Source organism: Egretta garzetta, unplaced genomic scaffold, assembly GCF_000687185.1.
Source record: "Egretta garzetta isolate BGI_Z169 unplaced genomic scaffold, ASM68718v1 scaffold188, whole genome shotgun sequence".
NCBI classification, from domain to species: Eukaryota; Metazoa; Chordata; class Aves; order Pelecaniformes; family Ardeidae; genus Egretta; species Egretta garzetta.
Genome location: NW_009260622.1, coordinates 1,313,084 through 1,332,787, shown reverse-complemented (window position 1 = coordinate 1,332,787; position 19,704 = coordinate 1,313,084). Strand labels below are relative to the sequence as shown.

Below are 19,704 nucleotides of genomic sequence, written 5' to 3'. Positions count from 1 at the left end.
ACAATAAAATGAATTGGATTCCCCAAAACATTGCAAATGCACCAGCTGATTTCAAACGCAGCCTGTCTCTAACAGCTTCACGTCATTTACAATTCCCCAGCTATCAAAGCCATGACCTGTAGAGATTCTATGAAATTTTTTTCACCTTTTTGCTTGTGACTTTTGAACAGTGCCGTGAAATGGTTTTTTCGTACACTAGGCTGCCTGGATTATTACACAATGAATTGCTCATATTATGGACTGTGAAATATTTTGCTACAGAAAAAAAAAGGAAAAAACCCAACCCAAACCCTCCACAACTAGATAGCTTTGAGGTCACTGGGCCCTCTACTATCTAACTGGTAGATTTTGATTACAAACACACTGTGAACAAGTCATGTTACTTACAGGCTCCAAATCTCTCATGCTCACAGGGAGCTCACGTATGGTAAGCAGGAGATCCAACCTCTGGCCTAAGTAAGGGATTTTACACATCTGCGTAGAATTGAACAGAAAAGGAATCAAACCCCATGTTTATACCAAAACATGCACATATCTTTCATAATTTATTGAGCAATTTATCTGCACCGTAGTTTTCCTAATCTTTGTGCTCATTTATTAATTTTATTCTAGGCCTTAAGTCTGTAGATATACTATGGCACATATCTGAATATGCATCCTTTGCACATGCAAATTCAAGAAGATGCTGTATGCTAGTAGGGCCAAGCCTCATTAAAATCAATGACACTCATTTCTTGTGAACAAGAACGGTTAAATGCATACAATTTCATGCTTATAGATTTTGGAAATCTATCTCAGAATAAATCAGCTCCTTCGGTGGAGGAAGGGGAGGGCATGTGACTTGGAGATGTAAAGGGATCCATAGAGTTCTCTTCATAATATCTACCTGCCTCATCTCTTTATCAGATAAATCCTCTTATACTGATTCTGGCTGCAACTGTAAATTTAAATTCCAAACAACATCTTCTTGTACTGGTTTTATCTAGAAGAGAGTGTCCTAGAAATAACGTATGGTGTCTTTTAATGCTGTACCTTCTTACCTCTAACATAAACTGATCAACCACATGCAGCTCTGAAGGAGACCCCTTGAATGACTGGTACTTTTCTGCGTCTTTTGGTGTTGGCATGTATCTGTAAAACAGCAAATGGAAATTAGATGTCTTCTTCCTCTTCATTGTATATTGTTGTAGCATGAAACAATCACTTAATTATTTAATTCCATGCATCAGAATTTCTTACTGTTTAGTGTGCTTTACATATTGCATATTTATTCTTTAACCATTGGAACTTCATCAACCTTTGAGCCAACTATGTGATGGAAAGCAAAATCGATTGGCAGATACATCTGCATATCTGGAAATGCTAATATATATATAAGGCTTGAAAATAACGGTCACTAGCATTCACCTGCAGATCTACAGACAATTTACAATAGCATGGGCTGTTTTGGAAGAAGTAAAACCATGAGACAGAGGAGTTAAGGCCATAATTTCTGAAGAGGTTCATTAATTCTGTGCTTGATACATAACGTGCCTTGTTTTCATTGATTGGATGAACATACCTGACAACCTTTCCAAAGCAGCTAGAAACAATATATGCTTTTTGAACAGTTATGGCCATGCTGGCTCAGCTCCTCTCCAGCAACAACTTCTTTGAGAAATTAGCACAAAAGCAGAGCAGTCTCATGCTGTGATATGATTAACCAGTGGGCCCCGCAGTCTGACTGACTCCTACCTCTAAAACTTTTTTAATTGCCCGTGAAACAAGAGGGGGCAATGACATTTCTGTCTCTCTAAGCACTGCATCACATCCAAGATCCATTTCTCATTTTTGTTATGATAGCCTGTAACACAGACCCACAACTTTCTTCCTTCTGCACAAGGTAACAGAATATTCCCCCACAGTACTCCAGAGCTGCAGATTTTTTAAAAAAATGATGTCTTTAAACATGCCTCCACTTGGAAAAATAAACGTACCGCCACAGTTCCCCTCCTTTGGAGATCTTCCTGCCTGTCTGACTGGTACACTATGGGAATTCATAGCATATCTTGAGAAAAATGAAATAGATGTTATCGCTAACATATGAGGAGGAGTGTTAAGACTCTGCAGTATTCAGGTGTACTGTTTTCTCTTCTTTCTCTGCAAACAACCTAGTTAATTTGTAGCAACTGTGATTATACTTTCAAGGGGATAGATATACATTTTCATTAAAAGTAAGGAAATTTATTCAAAGATGGAAAAAATAAAGCAAAGATTGTAGCATGTTAAATACAGGAAAAACAATAAGGTTTTTTTACTGTTGTCAATAATTTAATAGGACATTTCAATTGAATAATTGCTGGGTTTTGAATTATTAAATCTGTATTAAAGCAGATTACAAAATATTCCATTCATCACCCTCCATCATCAAGAAAAAAAATGAATTCTCATTTAAAAATAAGTTATCTGTTGACAACTGAAAGGTTTTTGTATTTATCATTAAAAATAGTTTGACTTCTTAAGCAAATTCAAAGGACTTTTTTTTAAAGCTGACAGCAAATATCTTCATTTAATCAGAAGTCCGATATCCCATCAAATTGTTTTAATGCATTATGTGTATGAAATGAAACTAGCAGATTATCTAGAAGGTTTAAAGCTTAAAGCATTAAACAATGGAAGCCATGGAAAAGGAGGCACAAGAATATGTGAATGCATTCCATAAATATCTTTTTACATTAAGGCAACTCCAATGGAATTTGTGCAACAAGAGATCTCACACTGTTCTGAAAAATTAAGTTTATAGAGACAAAGAGTGCTTTGCTATTGATTTTAAGATGTCAGGACAAAGAATCATTTAAAGAACTACGGAAAGGTTTCCATATCAAAATAAGTCCTGAAGTTTCTAATAATATTCCACCACCTCCACTAACCTTCACTGGATACATGAGCAGAACATTTTGCTCACTGATCACAGTCTTGAAAATGTAATCTTGGTTTTGGCTTTAAATATTTTTCATTCTATAATAGTAGAATGTAGCCTTCCTGCTCAGGCTTAGACAGTATGACAGGTATGATTTGCACAGAGAGGAATTTTCCAGCCCCTGACTATCCTGTTTAAACTCCTGTCATAACCACAGGTTCTCAATTAACTGGAGGCCACAGTTTTCAACAGTAAAATTTTCCACCATGACACCTAAATCAAGTGGAAAGGTCTTCAAATGTGCTAAGTGCTCTGCTACTTGTATCATGCCAAGTCCACTACAGAGCATTGAACAAGAGAAACTTCCAAGTGCTGGTGTTTCAAGATTAACAAGGACAAGTGTTGAGTGCTGCACCTGGGGAGGTTGAACCCCATGCACCAGTACAGGCTGGGGGCTGACCTGCTGGAAAGCAGCTCTGCCAAGAGGGACCTGGGAGTCCTGGTGGACACAACCTCACCATGAGCCAGCAGGGTGCCCTTGTTGCCAAGAAGGCCAATGGTATCCTGGGGTGCATTAAGAGTAGTGTGGCCTGGAGGACTGTGTCCAGTTCTGGGCTCCTCAGTTCAAGAAAGATGAGGAACTCCTAGAAAGAGTTCAGAGGAGACCAACAAGGATGATTAGGGGACAGAGCATCTCCCCTATGAGGAAATGCTGAGAGAGCTGGGCTTGTTCACCCTGAAGAAGAGAAGGACTGAGAGGGGACCTCATCAACACATACAACTATCTTAAGGGTGGAAGTCATGAGGATGGAGCCAGACTCTTCTCAGTGGTGCCCGGTGACAGGACAACGGGCAATGGGCACAAACTGAAACGTAAGAGGTTTCAGTTGAACGTGAGGAAGAACTTCTTTACTTTGAGGGTGACAGAGCACTGGAACAGGCTGCCCAGGGGGGTTGTGGAGTCTCCTTCTCTGGAAATATTCAAAACCCGCCTGGATGATGTCCTGTGCAACATACTCTAGGTGAACCTGCTTTAGCAGGAGGGTTGGACTAGATGATTTCTCGAGGTCCCTTCCAACCCTTGCCATTCTGTGATTCTGTGTGATAAGCACTGGCAAGACATTGAACTGCCTTGGAAATCCAACCCTCATTTCTGAAATGCATCTCATCTATTTCAGTAACACTTTTAAAACTGTTGGGGTAGAAAAAATTAGCTTCCTTTTTCTAGAAGATTCGTACATGCATTCCTAGATTTTGGCAGTAAATAAGAATCCCAGGAACAGAATCCTTGATCCTATATAGCATATAACAATACAGCATCCAGTATCTCTTACACATTCCATTGCTAGAAAAATTTCCTCAGCATTATTGCTATCAAAGGAAGACTCTGAAATCTTCAAGGAAAAAATAAAATCTTTCAAGCTTCATTGCCATCATTATTATTATTATTATCGTCTGATGGCAAAGAGCCCAGATACTATAAATCAGCGATCCCAGTGGTGTTACACCAATTTCGACAGTGTGGAGATCCTGGACTGAATCCGCAGTGCTGTGTTAGGGCTCGAACAATAGAGTGCATTCAGTGTTTTTCTTCAAAAAGTGTGAGCAGAGGCTGCCCTCGTAAACAGGGCTGGCCAGACCCCAAGCATTCTGCTGTGCATGTGTAACTGGGGAGCACACCACATGTCAAAGACATTCCATAGAATCATAGAATCATTTGGTTCAAAAAGACCTTTAAGATCACTGAGGCCAACCACACCTGCCCACTACTATACCATGTCCCTAAGCACCTCGTCAGCCCAGCTTTTAAATCCCTCCAGGGATGGGGACTCAACCACTTCCCGGGGTAGCCCATTCCAGTGCCCTATAACCCTTTCAGTGAAAAAAATTTTCCTAATATCCAACCTAAATCTGCCCTGGAGGCCATTTCTTCTCATCCTATTGCCCATTACCTGGGAGAAGAGACTGACCCCCCCGCCTCACTACAGCCTCCTTTCAGGTAGTTGTAGAGAGCGATAAGGTGTCCCCTCAGCCTCCTCCTCTCCAGGCTGCACACCCTCAGGTCCCTCAGTGGGTCCCCATAAGCCTTATGCTCCAGACCCCTCACCAGCTTCGTCGCCCTTCTCTGGACATGCTCCAGCCCCTCCATGTCCTTCCTGGAGTGAGGGGCCCAAAACCGAACACAGCATTCTAGGAGCAGCCCCACCAGTGCCCAGTACAGGTGAAGGATGACTTCCCTGGTCCTGCTGCTCACACTACTCCTGATACAAGCCAGGATGCCGTTGGCCCTGTCGGCCACCTGGGCACACTGCTGGCTCATATTCAGTTGGCTGCCGACCAGTACCCCCAGATCCCACTCTGCCAAACAGCTTTCCAGCCACTCATCCCCAAGCCTGCATTTCACTGCAGTTATCTCCTGACCAATTCCATCACTGCAATTAAAAACTGCAGTACTGCAGTAAGATCTTTATTTTTTTACGGTGCTTTGAACGTAAGCTTTTGAAAGGCAATGGAGCTCCATTACCTTCAGTGGGGCTCATACCTTCTGCCAGCTCATAATTTGCTCTGCACCACTGTGGGGTATAACTGGTAAAGCACTGGGGCAGCATGGAAACTTCCTCCAGAACACTGGCACATATAAAACATGTCAATAGTCAGTGTCTTGTCCATGTCCCTTCATAATTCAGGCAGGCTCTGTACAAGCCACCTCACAGAATGACATTAATTCTATGTTTCTCCCTGTTAACTTCACTTCCTAAGTACAGACATGATTCTACTGTTCATGTACTGATTAGGATCAGGATTTAAGGCCAAAATTGAACTAATTCCACAAGAAGTAAACACATCCATTATTTCCTTCCTCACTTTTTTTTGCCAGCGTCATCTTTTTCCAAGCACACTTTAGCAAAACACTCATTTTTTTCCCATTTTGAAGCAAAACACAGTTTCACATCAAGTTTTCATAAAAATGTGTTTAATAAAATGTCCCAAGTATCACATGGGGACTGGGATGTATAACGGAAACTACTCTAGGATCCCACTTGTTCCTTTCTTTATGTGTCTTAAACTATTTAAAGATATACAGTCCAGCTCCTACAAATTTCACGTGCCAACAGTTTTCTTACACTCCTGGTATCTATTTTTCTCAATACAGTAATTCATTTTTTTTTAAAGATAGAGAAATTTGCACTCTGCTTTAAACCCACAAATCTCTGCCACTCAGAAATACTGATATTCTTAATATCCCATCATCCCATGAAGCTCCTTTAACACTTGTCTGCCTTCCTCCTCTCCAAACCAATTTTCAGTCTTTCGTTTCTGATCCCACCACAGACGATATGGCTAAGATAAGACGTGTTGTAAAGTTTTCTCATCAAGTTATACCTGCTCACTGACACAACTTATTCTTTTACAAACTCTGCTCCTTGTAACTAGTTCACAAAATCATGTCAGATTTGCTGCCATTTCTTGCAATCCCCTTTCCTACACATGGGGAAAAGTGATATTTGGGGGACATACTCTAAAATCTCAGTTGCAAGGACTGAGATTTCTGTCTGCAACCCTATTATTCTATTCACAGGACAGATCCAATGTCTCAGTAGCATCTTTCCTGAACTTCACAGTATTTGCAGAAGATTATGCCTTCTCCAAAAGGTAGCATATATTGTAAACAAACAAATTAACCCCAAAGATTACCTTCTTAGTGCTGTAATCTGCTCATCTGTAAGTCCACCACTCTCTTCATGTATAATGTATAGTTTTTCTTTCAGCTCGCTTGGCTTTATGCGGAAACTTTTAAGAAAAATGTCTGGAGGAAAATGATTCTTAGATTACTTGGAAGAAAATGCTGAAGGGAAGGAAAAATCACCAAAACTTTCCAGAGTTAAGAAAAAAGAAAAAGAAAAAGAAAACCAACCAGAACACTTAGTAACTGCTAATGCTAAGGCAAAAACTCAGTCTTCATATTTTCTTTAAACATACATAGCAGTAGTGAAGCAAAAATATATTTCTGTCAGAACACAGACAATGCTTAAGACTGAACCATCAAGATACTGTTGTCAGAAGGTACTCAAGTACTTGCTCACATCTATTTCTCTTGTACTCAGGGTCAACAGACAAATTTATTTTTTTCCAAATAGCAATACAATGAATTGACATATTATAACATTTTAAAGGTTAAAAAAATTAAATTTTCTGTTTGTTTTGATTTTGTTTACTTGCTTTGTCTAATTTCCAGGGTTCAAAAGAAGGTAGGAAGAGTCCACGCAAGAAAAATTGCTCCCAAAATGAAGGCAGCCTGGGAAAGAGAAGTGCTCACTTCTATACTGCCTGGTACTCTAAAATCTCATAAAGAGTTTTTGTAATGTTTAAGACTTCTGTGTTGACATGGGGCTGGCTCATAATATGCATTATGATAGGAAATTAGAAACAAGGTGTCTCTTCCCCAAACAGGTGAAGAACCATTCGTAAGGCCGTTGCTCCCAGAAAGATTGCTTTGTTTTGCCAGTTATTCTTTAATTACTGTCTGTCTTCATCATCATTACTGAAGGATGAAGGTAAAAAAGGAAGCATAAGGAAGTAAACAGGGGGCATCAGCAGAGAAACAAAAAAGGTTTAAATGCTTCTCAATGTTGGCATGAAACTTGTCCTAGAGTCTCTGCTACAACAGAACTCCTCTGAGCAGCACAAGGGAATTGGGAAGGAGAATTCAGGAAAGATGTGTATGAGCTACCTTTTTTTTTTTCTCCAGTTCTAAAAAGGAACAGGGTTTTTCAGGTTATAGGAACTTGCTGTGGTCCAAATCAGCTATTAATGGTGCTCAGGAGACTGTTGGCCAATGGAGTATATACCATTTATTCTTCCTCTGACACACTTTCCACCCTTTTAATTTTGTTATAAGATCTAGCTTTAGTGCTAAGCCTGGCAGAATCTTCCCTTTTTCCTTCTTATGCTTTTCATGCCTTATATCTTTTGCTTCCCCATGCCTTTTAAACCATGTATCTCTTCAGGTATGGTGATGTCTATAGACCATAACAGAATGAATAACTCATAATAAAATGTTGATTTTAAAATTTTCACAACCTGTCTACAAAGAAATTAATATTTTCTTGAACGTTTTCAGTAGTTGAATTTAGCCGCTGAATAAATTCTAGTCATCAGACTTTGCTGAAGTATTTTCCTAGGCAAAATAAGGATTGTATATATGGGAAACTGTGTCTCATACAGAGAAACAGATACCAATCAAGTCAAAGCAGTTGGTATTTTGACTCCTAAATCACTTTTTCACCCACTAGATCCCACATTCTTGGATAAACGTATACATTATAGTGTCTCCCGAAACTTTTTCATTGGAAATCTGAGGAAGTTTCTCTTATCTCTCTTTCTGATACCTGTTCTCTGTATGGCAGAAATGTATTTTGTCTACAAGAATCCACTAGACAGCTTAGGTTTTATTTGCATTTTTTCATACATTGGGCTTGAATTTAAAGTGTAGATCTTCTCTTGGAACTCTTCTTTTTCTCTTGTGTTCAGAAACCCACTCAAATTCTCAAGAAATTTTAACCTACTGCTATTTTGGAGTTTCATCTTTTTATTCGTTAATTTAAGAACTGTGGTTTGCAGCACCTGCAGGAAGATTAATCAGAATTCTCAGGATCAAATTAACTTTTGATCTAAGTAATGTCCATTATAATAAGTATATGCCAAAAATCTCACTGATGGGACTTTAAGGATAAGATAAAGAAACAGATGTAGAATGTCTCAATGAAAAAAGTTATGAGGAATATGATCAAAAGGAAGAATGGTGTTATTTGCAAACTAAAAGACAGACATTCCCTCAGAGAAACTGCAATAATTTAGTAGGTAAAAGTGCTATTACAGGATTCTTTTTATCTGCAATAGCACTTTTGTATCCTCATTTCCCTTTAACCCTTCAGATTTTTAGTCAACAGATGCAATAATTCCAACAAGTTATCTTAATTTACAGTTTCCAATTAAAATTTTACACAATCAAGTTATCAATATTCATAAAGATGAATCATTAAAACTTAAAAATGAGCTGCCCCAAATTCTTTACACAGGTAACATTTCTTAAAACATCACTAGGTTATAGAACTTTTTTGGAAAGCCATCTCTGTAATAGAACTCAGGGTAATCTTTGAAGAACAATTAGCCTTGCTCCTCTCATATCTACAACGTCTCATCAAAGTAATTGAAAGACCTTTATATCTTTTTATTAGTAAGACCAGAATTATGTGCAGCTTCATTAGCTGTGAAAGACCGTTCTCGGTCAGGCCTTTGGCAGAATCATATCTGGGATATGAGAGGGAAGGATCCTGTTCATGATCATTCAAGACGGCCATTCATGGTCTCAGCTATCAGCCAGACAAAAGCCAAGAGGTTCCTGCAACCTGGCTTGTAGCTGCCTCAAAGGCTTCTTACACCAACCCATCTACTCCTACATGAATATTCCTGAACTCAATGTAGGAGAGAGACTGAGCACAGTACTCAAAGTTCTAGCTACCAAGCTATTTCTGTTGACTTGCTTCACCTGGACAGCCCACAAAATTTGAAAAGCCCATTTGAAAGAGTCTTAACATTGACTTCAGAGGTGTCATACATGATTTTACATGTTTGCCCTAAGGCAACAGCATCACAGCTCAATTGCACATCCACACCATTTGTAAAAGAAGAGGAGAAGCTTGGTGCTTCTACTCTACATCATTAAGGACCACATATTGAGCAACTGAGCCATGAGGTCTATTTTTATAAGTGAGCAGAGGGGCACTGAATCAAAAGATGATTTAGACACAAGCTTGTCTCATTGCCTACTGAATGGTAGAAAGTACAAATAGAAAATGCATGCAATGCTCACCCCAGGCTTCCAGATAGGAGTACACAGTTCTTATTAACACACTTACTGAAGTTATGTGCAACTTTTCGATCTAACATGATGTGCTGATTCACTGAAGGTTCGTTGCCCAAAAATACTGCCATGTCCTGGATCTGGAACTCATCACAGAGTCTGGATACATCTATTTTTTTCTTGCAGGGGTCACATGATCCCCAGACAGATTTTTGAATCTAAAAATATAGGAGCGACAGGGTAAACAAAAAGCCAAAAGAACAGAGGTGCTTTATTCCATCCATACAGAAGGGCAGCCAGGCTGTTTTGTGGCACAGCTCTACTTTTATGATAACTATACATGGAATACAGGCTACAATTTTTTTTTTCTCCTTTTACAACTACCATCAGTTTCATCCTCACCTTATCACAAGGAACAACATCCCAGTGAAAGGCTTTGGTTCTCTTTGTTGATGGAGAGAGGCTGCAGGGTGGTGGGAATGCAGGTGGGGCTGGTGGTACCTCTGCCTTACTTATGGGAAGTGGAAGAGGTGGTGATGCTGGGGCTGCTTCCCCCTCTGCGGGCTTTGTCTGAGGTCTTGAAGACTTGTTCAGACTGGTTGTTGTAGAACTCACACAAACGTAGAGAGCCTCCTCTTTCTGTTCGTTCAGAGGTACAGTAAAATCCTCATAATCAGCTTCTGAGGAGATGCATCCTTGAGATCCCTCCTGAGGCAGCGAGGCACCCTTGCACAGCTGACAGTACCTTTCTATGAGAGACACCCATTCATTCTGGAGCTTGCTAACATTCTCTGTCCTGTTATTTTGGACAGTAAAGGGTATTCGAAACCTGAAATTTAAGAATGTCATACATAAACGCAAGGAAGTGTAAATAACGTGCTGACTAATACAGCCACAGATATTTCTTATTTAAGCAGAATGGTGTTCAGCAGCTTTACTTGTCAAAGGAGCCCAGCGCTGCTGACTCTGACCTTTTCAGACAGAGTTAATTGCTTATGTGTCTAAGGTTAGAGAGCTGAAGTTTTGCCATATATTGACTTTGTGGTGCAGTTACCTCATAATTCCTCTTCTCCACCTTGCGGGAAGGTGAACAATGTGCTACATCTTACTGTGCTTGTAGCACAGGCTAGTGAGAAGCTGTTCACACACCTGCCCTATCAAGCTGAATGACTTATCTCTTCACTGGCTCCTGACATGACAACTAGTCAAGTCTTTGTGGGCAGTATTTCAATGTATTGTCTCAATTCCACAACGAGGTACTTTGGATTCTTCCTTAAAAATACTCATCAAATCACTGCAGAGCAATGGGAGGGGCAATCTATATAGTTCTGATGGCCTCATTTCTCCCCTGTTGTATTTTGTTATGGGACATTGAGATTCTCTGTTACTTGACCTTGTTTTCAGTAGTTCTGCTTCAACAAATTATTAATTACCAACTATACTTACAAATAATTGTGTTCTTTGGTCTGAACTGAAAAGGTTCTGCATCCATTCTCCTTGCTGACACTCACATTACCACCTGACAAATTAATTGTATTTGTTACAGGGTCTGCAGTCTTGTTCTTTCCTCCCAGACCTATGCAATATAAAGTCAATTCTCCTTCACGTAGTTGCACCAAGTACCTGAAGGACAAGGAATGGAGATACAGTTCATTCTTCACTGACTACTTATTTACACAAGCCTTGCCTTTGTTAAACTGTTTTCTAATGTCAGTAAGTCTCCACATCTTCATAGCATCTTTGATGGAACAGTCAAAATGTATCAATACCAAAGCATAAAATCTTTGAGATAAGGGCTTCTTATTCTCATCTGACACATAAGCAAACCGTGACATAAAATATGGACTTGCAGCCTGCCATGCCTAATGAGAGCACTAAAACTAAGATCTGACTATCAACTAAAAATCACACAAGTCCTGTTAATTGGTTAGCTACACTCTGTCCCTCCCACTCTATCTATTCCCCTCACTTGTTTGCGATGGTGGGTCTTTTGGACTACAAGCTTTTAAAGGAATTCACTGTGTGACTGAGCAGCGCACAGTATGACAAGGCTTTGGAGTTTCTGTGTCTTCCAGGTTTTAATGCCACCGAGCTATAAACAAGTCACCATAATATAAGTTAGTGCCCAGTCTTATAGTCCAATAACTCTCCCTCTCTTGGAAATGCTTCTTGCATGTGCTCTTACTCCATGAGGACTGATCCTGGTCCCCGCTCATTCCCACGAGCCACTTGGCAGGAAGGGGTCAAAGTATTCTGCTCTCAAGGGCTTCAATCAGATATTACTGTGGGGGTATGACCTATTTAAATAATAAATTAAACCTGGCACAAATTGCCTGCCCATATGCAGCTTCTGTTAGAGCAAAATGTTCTGCTTCAGTCTCTCTCCTAGGATTCTGCTCTGCTGCTTATAACAAAGACCCCACGTTCAACAACAGGTGGGGCTTTACTGTATGTGGGGTTTATTCTTATTTAAGCATTTTCATTCTCATTTTTCTTGAGGGTTACTGCATTTCTTTATCATTCTGACAGTTCTATCAGACCTTTCTTTTCCTCCACTCCCTCTTCAAGGTGTGGCTGGTTGATTAAGGTGTTCTATGAGGAATTTAAATAAGTTTAGCTGCTCCAGAAGAATTAAACATAAAATATAAATTGCATCTATTCCCACATAAACAGTCAAAGTGATAAGAATTGTTTAATGGAGCCGGCAGTTATATTGATCTCTCCTTTCTTTAATGCAGGGACTTATAGTTTAATCAGATCTCCAGATGTTTCCACCATTATTTACTTTGCCAAAAAAAAAAAAAGAGAGGATTAATATCAAGAAGAAAGCAACAAGGGCTTTGCTTCACAAGATAAATAAAAATCAATTTTTGTTTGTTAACAAACTTGTCAAATGTTGCAAGGTAACAAATCCTGGGACACACTTGAGGATAGCGTTTACAAGACATACAGTGGTAGCCTTTTAAAAACAATTAAAATCATTTTCTGTGAACTGTGAAGTCTTCTGAGATAATTTCCCTGTGCAGATAATAACAATGTTACATTTTTTTTCATTAGTTTTTGGGAGACAGATTTTTTTTTTCCCCCCTCTCTCGCTCTTCCTCTCCTTTGATAGAATAAGCAATTTCCAGCTATTTTAGAAGCTGGCTCAGGGGAAGGGTGGGTTGTCTGTAGAATGGCTAGCGAACTATGTAAAATCATTGTGGCTGATTCACACGTTCAGTAATAGAGGAAGAAGAAGCAGAAGCCACGCTTATCTGGGATGGTTTAGGGGCTGAATGAAATGCTGGTGACAGTCCATTTCCGACTGAATAATGAAACCACCACCCCATTAGGCCACTATGGTTAATCACCTCCACAGGAGGGAGGTTCAGAACATTACGAGAATGAATTACAAATTTTGGGGCAGCCATTTGGCTGGTGTGAGTCAGTTCTCTAGCAGGACTCCTATACTCCTTATCTGCTTTGCCAGTCTTTTTCTCTTTTTCCTTATGACTGAAAATGGAGTAAAAAGTAAAGAGGTAAACATAAAGAAGTCCCATTAAAATCACTCCAAGCACCATCACCATGATGTGTTTGTGTTAGTAATGCACACAGCAGTCTCTAGCACACAACAGAACTTCATTTTGTTGGGTACCACTATTGCACTAACAGTTAATTTCAATATTTTCATCTCATGCAGGTTTGGCATCTCAGTTTTAACTTTAAAAAGCAATTAAGTAATTAACTTATTATCAGCAAGTTAAAGTCTTAAGGCTCTTATCAGAAATTTTAACAAAACCCACAACCCAGAGGTCTACGAAAGTCCAGTTCGTACTTCACCCATTCAGTGGATGTAAAACCGTTTTGCTGCAAATCCAGCAGTCCTTCATGTATCACATCACATTCTGCAACTCTTCCAGAGCAGGACTCTGCCGGCCTCTTGTATGAATTGCTCTGTATAACTCTGCTCAGAAGGTATGCTATCTATATAATAAGTAGCAGCAGAAAGAGTATATTTTCCATGTTAATTCCCTTGAATAAGACATTAATAGGAGGATTTTTCAAGTATAAAAATGATAGACAACACTATAAGCAGCAGCCAAATAGGTAACATAAATTAACAGAAAATAAATAGGGTCTTTCTATGATGCTAAACTACTTAACTGCAATTTGGTTTTATGCCCACAGTTCTAAACCTGTCAGTGTAAGGAGAATATAATTTCATTCTGGAGGGGTTACTGTAAAATATAATTTTACTTTTTTTAATTCATATACAAAGCAATCTAAGACAAAGTTTCTATTCAGCTCAGTTCAAGCCTAAGTAGTAATTGATTGATTTAGCTTGAAAGCTCAAACAAACCCAATAGAAAAATGAAGGCTTGCCTACAGTTGAAAATAGCATGGATTAAGGTGGGTGTGAATTTAAATTGCTCTTTTTGTTATACAGGGCCGTATTTGAGTGTTCTTACTCCAGAACACACGTGCTTTTTTTGAGCTCTTCTGCTAAATGTAATCTATTTTGAAAAGTGAGCTAATCAACCGTGAGGTACTGTTCATCTGGAATAAAAGTTCCTGCACGTGGAGTGAACCGTTAAGTTTCACAAGGGATGAAACCCGCTGCAAGAAGCCCCTTAAAAATGGGTCACATCAGAAGTTTGGATACAAGCTCATCCATACTTTCTGAGAGTTTGTATCTTGACCTAAATTGTGCAGCTGGCTTCAGCACCTCAGCAGTGGGATCACACAAACTCCAAGACTTGATCACCCCTGAACACACAGGATATCTGCATTCAAGTGAGAAGCTAGTGCTAATATCACAACTTGAGTTTCTCAAGTTTCAGTGTAGAGTCTAATTACACTAACTACTTGGAATATTTAACTGAGCCTAGAACGCACGAGAAGCTGGGACCTCAAAGTGAAACAGCTCATACAAAATCTTGCAACACTTAATTATACTTACAACATTTAATTAAACAAAGATCTAGTTGTACCTAGGCTGTCATCCTCTGATAATTTTATAATTTCAGTGTGTTTTGGTGGTAAAAGATTAACTACTAGGTCTTCTTCTTTTCACGTTATCAGGATGGCCTCATTCATTCTTCTTAAAATCATGCATTTTAATAAATATATATAGGGGGGGAAAAAAAAACTGCTTAGAAAATTTCAATTAAGATTCAGCTGTGCACATCATCAGTTATGTTTGCTTGTTTTAATACAGTCTCAGACCAGTTACATTCAAGGTGTAGTTGCAGAAATGCATCCACTTTCATATCACGTCTTGAACTGGCTTTACATCTTCAGTCGTAGTGAACTGTGGCAAAATCCTAAGGCCAAACTTTATCCTGAACTCATGTTCCCTTTGTTCTATGCATGAACATACACAGAATAAAGACATACCTACTTCTTTGCTTGCACAATGCACAGCATAACAATTCCCATTTATGATTGGGACCTGCTGGGTACTACCATAACATTAGCTGTTATTTATAGCAATCTGTCTATGACATTGTAAAAACTTACCTTCCTTTTATCATCAAGAGACACTGCTTCCAGCTCATAATCTTGTCGCCCATGAAACACAATGCTGAAGCGCCTCCTTTCAGTATCTTCACAGGCTTTGACTTGTGAGAAAGGGAACTGTTTCTTAATAATTCCTTTTTCAATGTTAAAAATAGTTTTTGTGTTGAAATCAATCTGGAATAGAGAGCTCTTCATTACTTGACTCCATCACTTCTCTTTACAGAAAGGGAAAGACAGCATCCCCCGCATTACCATGCAAGGGCATTTAAATAAAGGACCAGCTTAGAATATGTCTCCATCTTGCCGATGAATAGAATAAAAAGTGACATTCCATCATCAAGATAATGTACTATATTTGTTTTAGTTACAAAACAAACAGATATTCATTGTAACTGTGTTTCCCTATCTCTCTTGATGAATATGCATCAATTTATCACTCTGAAATATTATTTCTTTTAAAATTCTCCTTGCCTTATACAATCCAGTGCAAAAACTTCCCATTCAGCAGTAGTGGTAGCACAAACTAATGGCATGACCATCTCAGCAGAGATTCAATTACTAACTTGTTCAACCTATGCCCCAATACTAAAATGAAGTGAAGGTGGTTATTTTTATAACAGCCGCTTCTGTGTTAGGAAGAGAGGATGTATTCAGAGATTATTTTCCAATATAAATATTACTGTGCTTTGGTTTAGATCTTATCTAACATAGATTTTTTGTCTCTATGCATATATATACATATATGTGTACATATAGGTGAAGGGAGCGATGATAATAGCCAATGAAGTTATTTTATTGCTGTTTCACAGCTATAACAATTAAAAATTGTTTGCACCAAAATAAGATTATTCTTCTTCCACTGCACAATCTACATTTGCAGTGTTAAAAACTGGTACAGATTCCAGTATCTCTTCTATGTGTCAGTCCCTGCTGAGCAGAAACAGCTTTGTTGATACAATAAGATGTGAATACTATCTGACTGCCCAGCTTCAGTGAACATGGCCCACAGAGAAGACAAACTCAGAAGAGTCTCAGATCTCACCCGAGCTAGATATTTACCTTTGGACATAAATGATTCTTGGCACCTTTCATTCCTATAGCGCAGACCACACCAACCACATGCTAACACCGTGGCCTCTCCCTCTGTTCTGTTTATAGCAGGAAATCTCCAAAGCAGAACCATTCCCATAATTATCTCTGACTTTCGAAGGCTGTTGGTAACTAGAGAACTGGAATTAAACTACTACATATTCCCAAACTGATAACTTCAACATCTAATATAGCTTTCTCCAATTTTCCATCAGCTTTATGTCTAAATAATCAATCTTTTAATTGCAAACCCCAGTGGATATTGAGGGAAATAAGAAGATTACCCTTTCTACAACTGAGATGTAGGAAACAACAAAAAAACCCACCCTCTAGCATGTTGTATTGGGTTTGCGTGGCAAGGGTTTGGTAGCGGGGGGCTACAGGGGTGGCTTCTGTGAGAAGCAGCAGAAGCTTCCCATGTGTCCGATGGAGCCCATGACAGCCAGCTCCAAGAGGGACCAGCTGCTGTCCAAGGCCAAGCCCAGCAGGGATGGTGGCAGCCCCTCTGGGATAGCATAGAGGTGAAAATAACCTCTTATATCATCAAGTCCATTCTACAGCCCTGCCAGGGGCTCAGTAGAGGGATTTTGAGATCCTACCCCCAGAATACTTATGGTGTAAAAGGTTGGTCAATATTTTGTGCATCTCTGATAAGTTGCTGAAGCACAGGGTGTATTAATCCATCTCATAACATTTATTGAGCAACATAAGCGTTCTGTATTTTGTATATATTTCTTCAAAAGTGAGAATTTTTGAAGTTACCTGCAAAATTCGTTTCTGCCACCGATAGTGTTTGTATTTGTAGATACTGAAGTTAAATTGTGAGCCAGTTAGCAAATCCTGTGAATCCTGAAAAACAGAGCAAAAATCAGCCATATGCCCACAGTGTTATTTTTTGTCCACTCAGATCCAGTCGTGTTCTCAGGTGACAACTCCCTCAGAGAACAGTGTTCAAACAGCACTGGAGGCTTTGCAGAAGAGCTCTGCCTGGAGATACGTGGAATCAGCCTCCTGATCTTTTCACAAGCACAAAATATCCGCAACACCTACTGAACTAATGAAGGGATCACAGATTGGGATGGAAGGTGAAAGGCAGAGCAGGAAGACAGGAAGGGGAAGAGCAGAACCCATGGAATTGTACTAAACATGTTTCAAAACACGAGTACAAGCCGTTTATTAAATGGACTAAGTAGCAAACAAGAACCATATGTGACTTTAAAGAAAAATATTTACAGGCCCTTGAATGCGGTGCAGTAAAATGGAAGATCTTTGTTCCTTCTTATTATATGAAGGCATACAATTTGTTATCTGGTCCCTTACAGCAGCTATACTGTGTGCATGGAAAATGACTAATTGTATAATCTTCAGGAAAATACAGGGAAGGGAAGGTTGTTATCCAGCTATATTAAATTTGATTTAGTTCTAATAATTAGTTATCACAAAAACTTTAATGCAGCAGAAGTAGAATATATTTCCATGTAGTCTTACACTGCTGAGTTTAATATTTTTGTTGACTGCAACCCTTCTGCAAAACTTGTGCTGCTTTTTTATTAGTATTTATTTTTGCTTCTCCTTCTACTTCTTTCCAGCCAAGAAGTTAATAAGCAGTTCAGAAAGTTATTTTTAAAAATTCCAAAAAGCACCAGGTTTATCTCAGAATTGCTATCAGCTCCTGCAGTGCAAAAAAAATTTTGGATTGTGTCATTAGTACATCATAAGAGTTCACTGTTTCCTGGAGGTGCTCCACAGGGAGGCTGGCTCAAAAATCCAGAGCAGAAGGGGAAATAGATATTGAAAATTCCTCCAAAGAATTCTCTGCTGGCACTTCTGTGGAGGTGGTGGACAGAGATTTCAATGAGCGAGATACCAGACAGGGATTACAGAGAGGAGTCCAAGGCCAATGCCCTAATATACACAATTAATATACTCCTCACTCTCAAACTGCTTCCATTCACCATTATCAACTACTTTTCTCAGGAAAAAATTTCCGTGCTTTCTATAAAATGGAAGATGCTAATGATCCACTTCTGATTGTCCATGAAGAGATGAAGGCTTTAGCAACAGAAAAATGAAATTTTTGTGTCTCAGTCTGATCCTGAAGAAATCTCTGGACTAAACCTCTTGGTCTTGTTGACCTATGCTCAGCAAAGTTATGTTGTTGTAGGACCCAAAACTGGTTTTAAGCCACCTTTACACTGATTCTACTTTTACCTGGTGGAAGGTCAGAACCAACCATAGGAACTGTTAGAACTGAAGTCACACTGGCCAAGGCTTTGCACTTTGTAGCCAGTCGTTCTTGTGGCCATGCATAATACTGATTTATGGTCACTCTTCTGCTGACCAGTCATGTCCCAAGGACAACCCAGTGCTAGGAGACCCCTCAGAGATTAGATCCATCATTTTCCTGAGGTGCTTCATGGTATCAGCCCAAGGATTTTGCCCTACATTTATTGTCACAGTACTTGATGCTGCACTTGGAATAAGGAAACATGTATGGATACATCTGATCTAAATTACTTAATCTAGGTAACGACATCAGTGTAGCTGCAGCATCTACGTGGGATATCCATTACATAGGATACAGGTAGCATTAGCCATTAGTACCTGGCATATTTGGTCATAAACTGGAGTGCATATTTTCGCACAAGTTGAGACTGCGTCTTTGAAAGCAATACAGGTATGGTCCTAACGCTCAAGCAGGCTTTCCAGAACATGCCCATACATTTGAATGTCTTGCAAAACAGATCAAAGGAGTGACCTTACCTTTTCAGTATACACCTCTTTCTGTGCCAAATGCAAAGCTCCTTCAATGCTCACTTCTTTATTTTTCACCATGTTCATAATTTTGAGGATTTTTTCCTGGCTTAACTGGAAGAAAGTCAATCAAATGTTTTTAGAAACTGTTTCCTCATCTGGATCTTGAGGATATAGAGTGCTTGTGACTGTTACAACTACGGTATCTGCCATAAAATTACAATTTCATTCATATTTTATGTTCTATCGACAACCTGCCCAGCAAATATAATCTCCCTTTGAAACCTGGTGAGAGTCCACAACATATCAAATATACAGGGGCTTTTACAATTTTAGAAGATGGGGTGGTAATATCTGGAGATAGAACTGCCAGGAGGAAATCTTTTTTAGTTAGAAAATCTGGCAAGAAGTGAAAACATCAATTTTGCATGCTTGCCTGTGTCTTGCCCTTAGTGTAAAATACTGGATACAGACAACATTAAAGCAAAATCAGGACCATTCAAAATTTTCAGGGTGAAGGGGGGAAAAAAACTGACGTTAGTATGAGCAGGTACAGCTGTCACATGAACTTACCTAAACACGTTAACCAGCTGGC

The 19,704-nt window shown here is 39.2% G+C and overlaps 1 protein-coding gene and 1 long non-coding RNA gene across 2 annotated transcripts; both read right to left on the bottom strand.

The window, feature by feature from the left end:
• Positions 1–390: 390 nt before the first annotated feature.
• On the bottom strand, positions 391–6,670 carry LOC118452948. The gene is made up of 3 exons (XR_004842823.1): positions 6,596–6,670; positions 1,041–1,131; positions 391–474 (listed from the first exon to the last, which is right to left on the bottom strand). It is a non-coding gene; the product is annotated as an uncharacterized LOC118452948 (long non-coding RNA).
• Positions 6,671–8,501: 1,831 nt separating this feature from the next.
• Positions 8,502–19,190, bottom strand: LOC104132145. Its single transcript, XM_035900836.1, has 8 exons — positions 19,119–19,190; positions 17,118–17,204; positions 15,267–15,440; positions 13,582–13,730; positions 11,211–11,387; positions 10,167–10,593; positions 9,820–9,982; positions 8,502–8,524 (listed from the first exon to the last, which is right to left on the bottom strand). Exons 1-8 carry the CDS (start codon positions 19,188–19,190, stop codon positions 8,502–8,504), a joined length of 1,272 nt encoding a protein of 423 aa, XP_035756729.1.
• Between the last annotated feature and the right edge of the window lie 514 nt (positions 19,191–19,704).

Coding starts and splice junctions, on each gene's coding strand:
- LOC104132145 (XM_035900836.1), bottom strand. CDS start 19,190: ATGGTGAAAAATAAAGAAGTGAGCATTGAAGGAGCTTTGCATTTGGCA. Junction 15,441..17,117: donor GGCAGAAACGAATTTTGCAG/GTAACTTCAAAA, acceptor TCTCTATTCCAG/ATTGATTTCAACACAAAAAC. Junction 8,525..9,819: donor AAAAGTTGCACATAACTTCA/GTAAGTGTGTTA, acceptor ATCTTCCTGCAG/GTGCTGCAAACCACAGTTCT.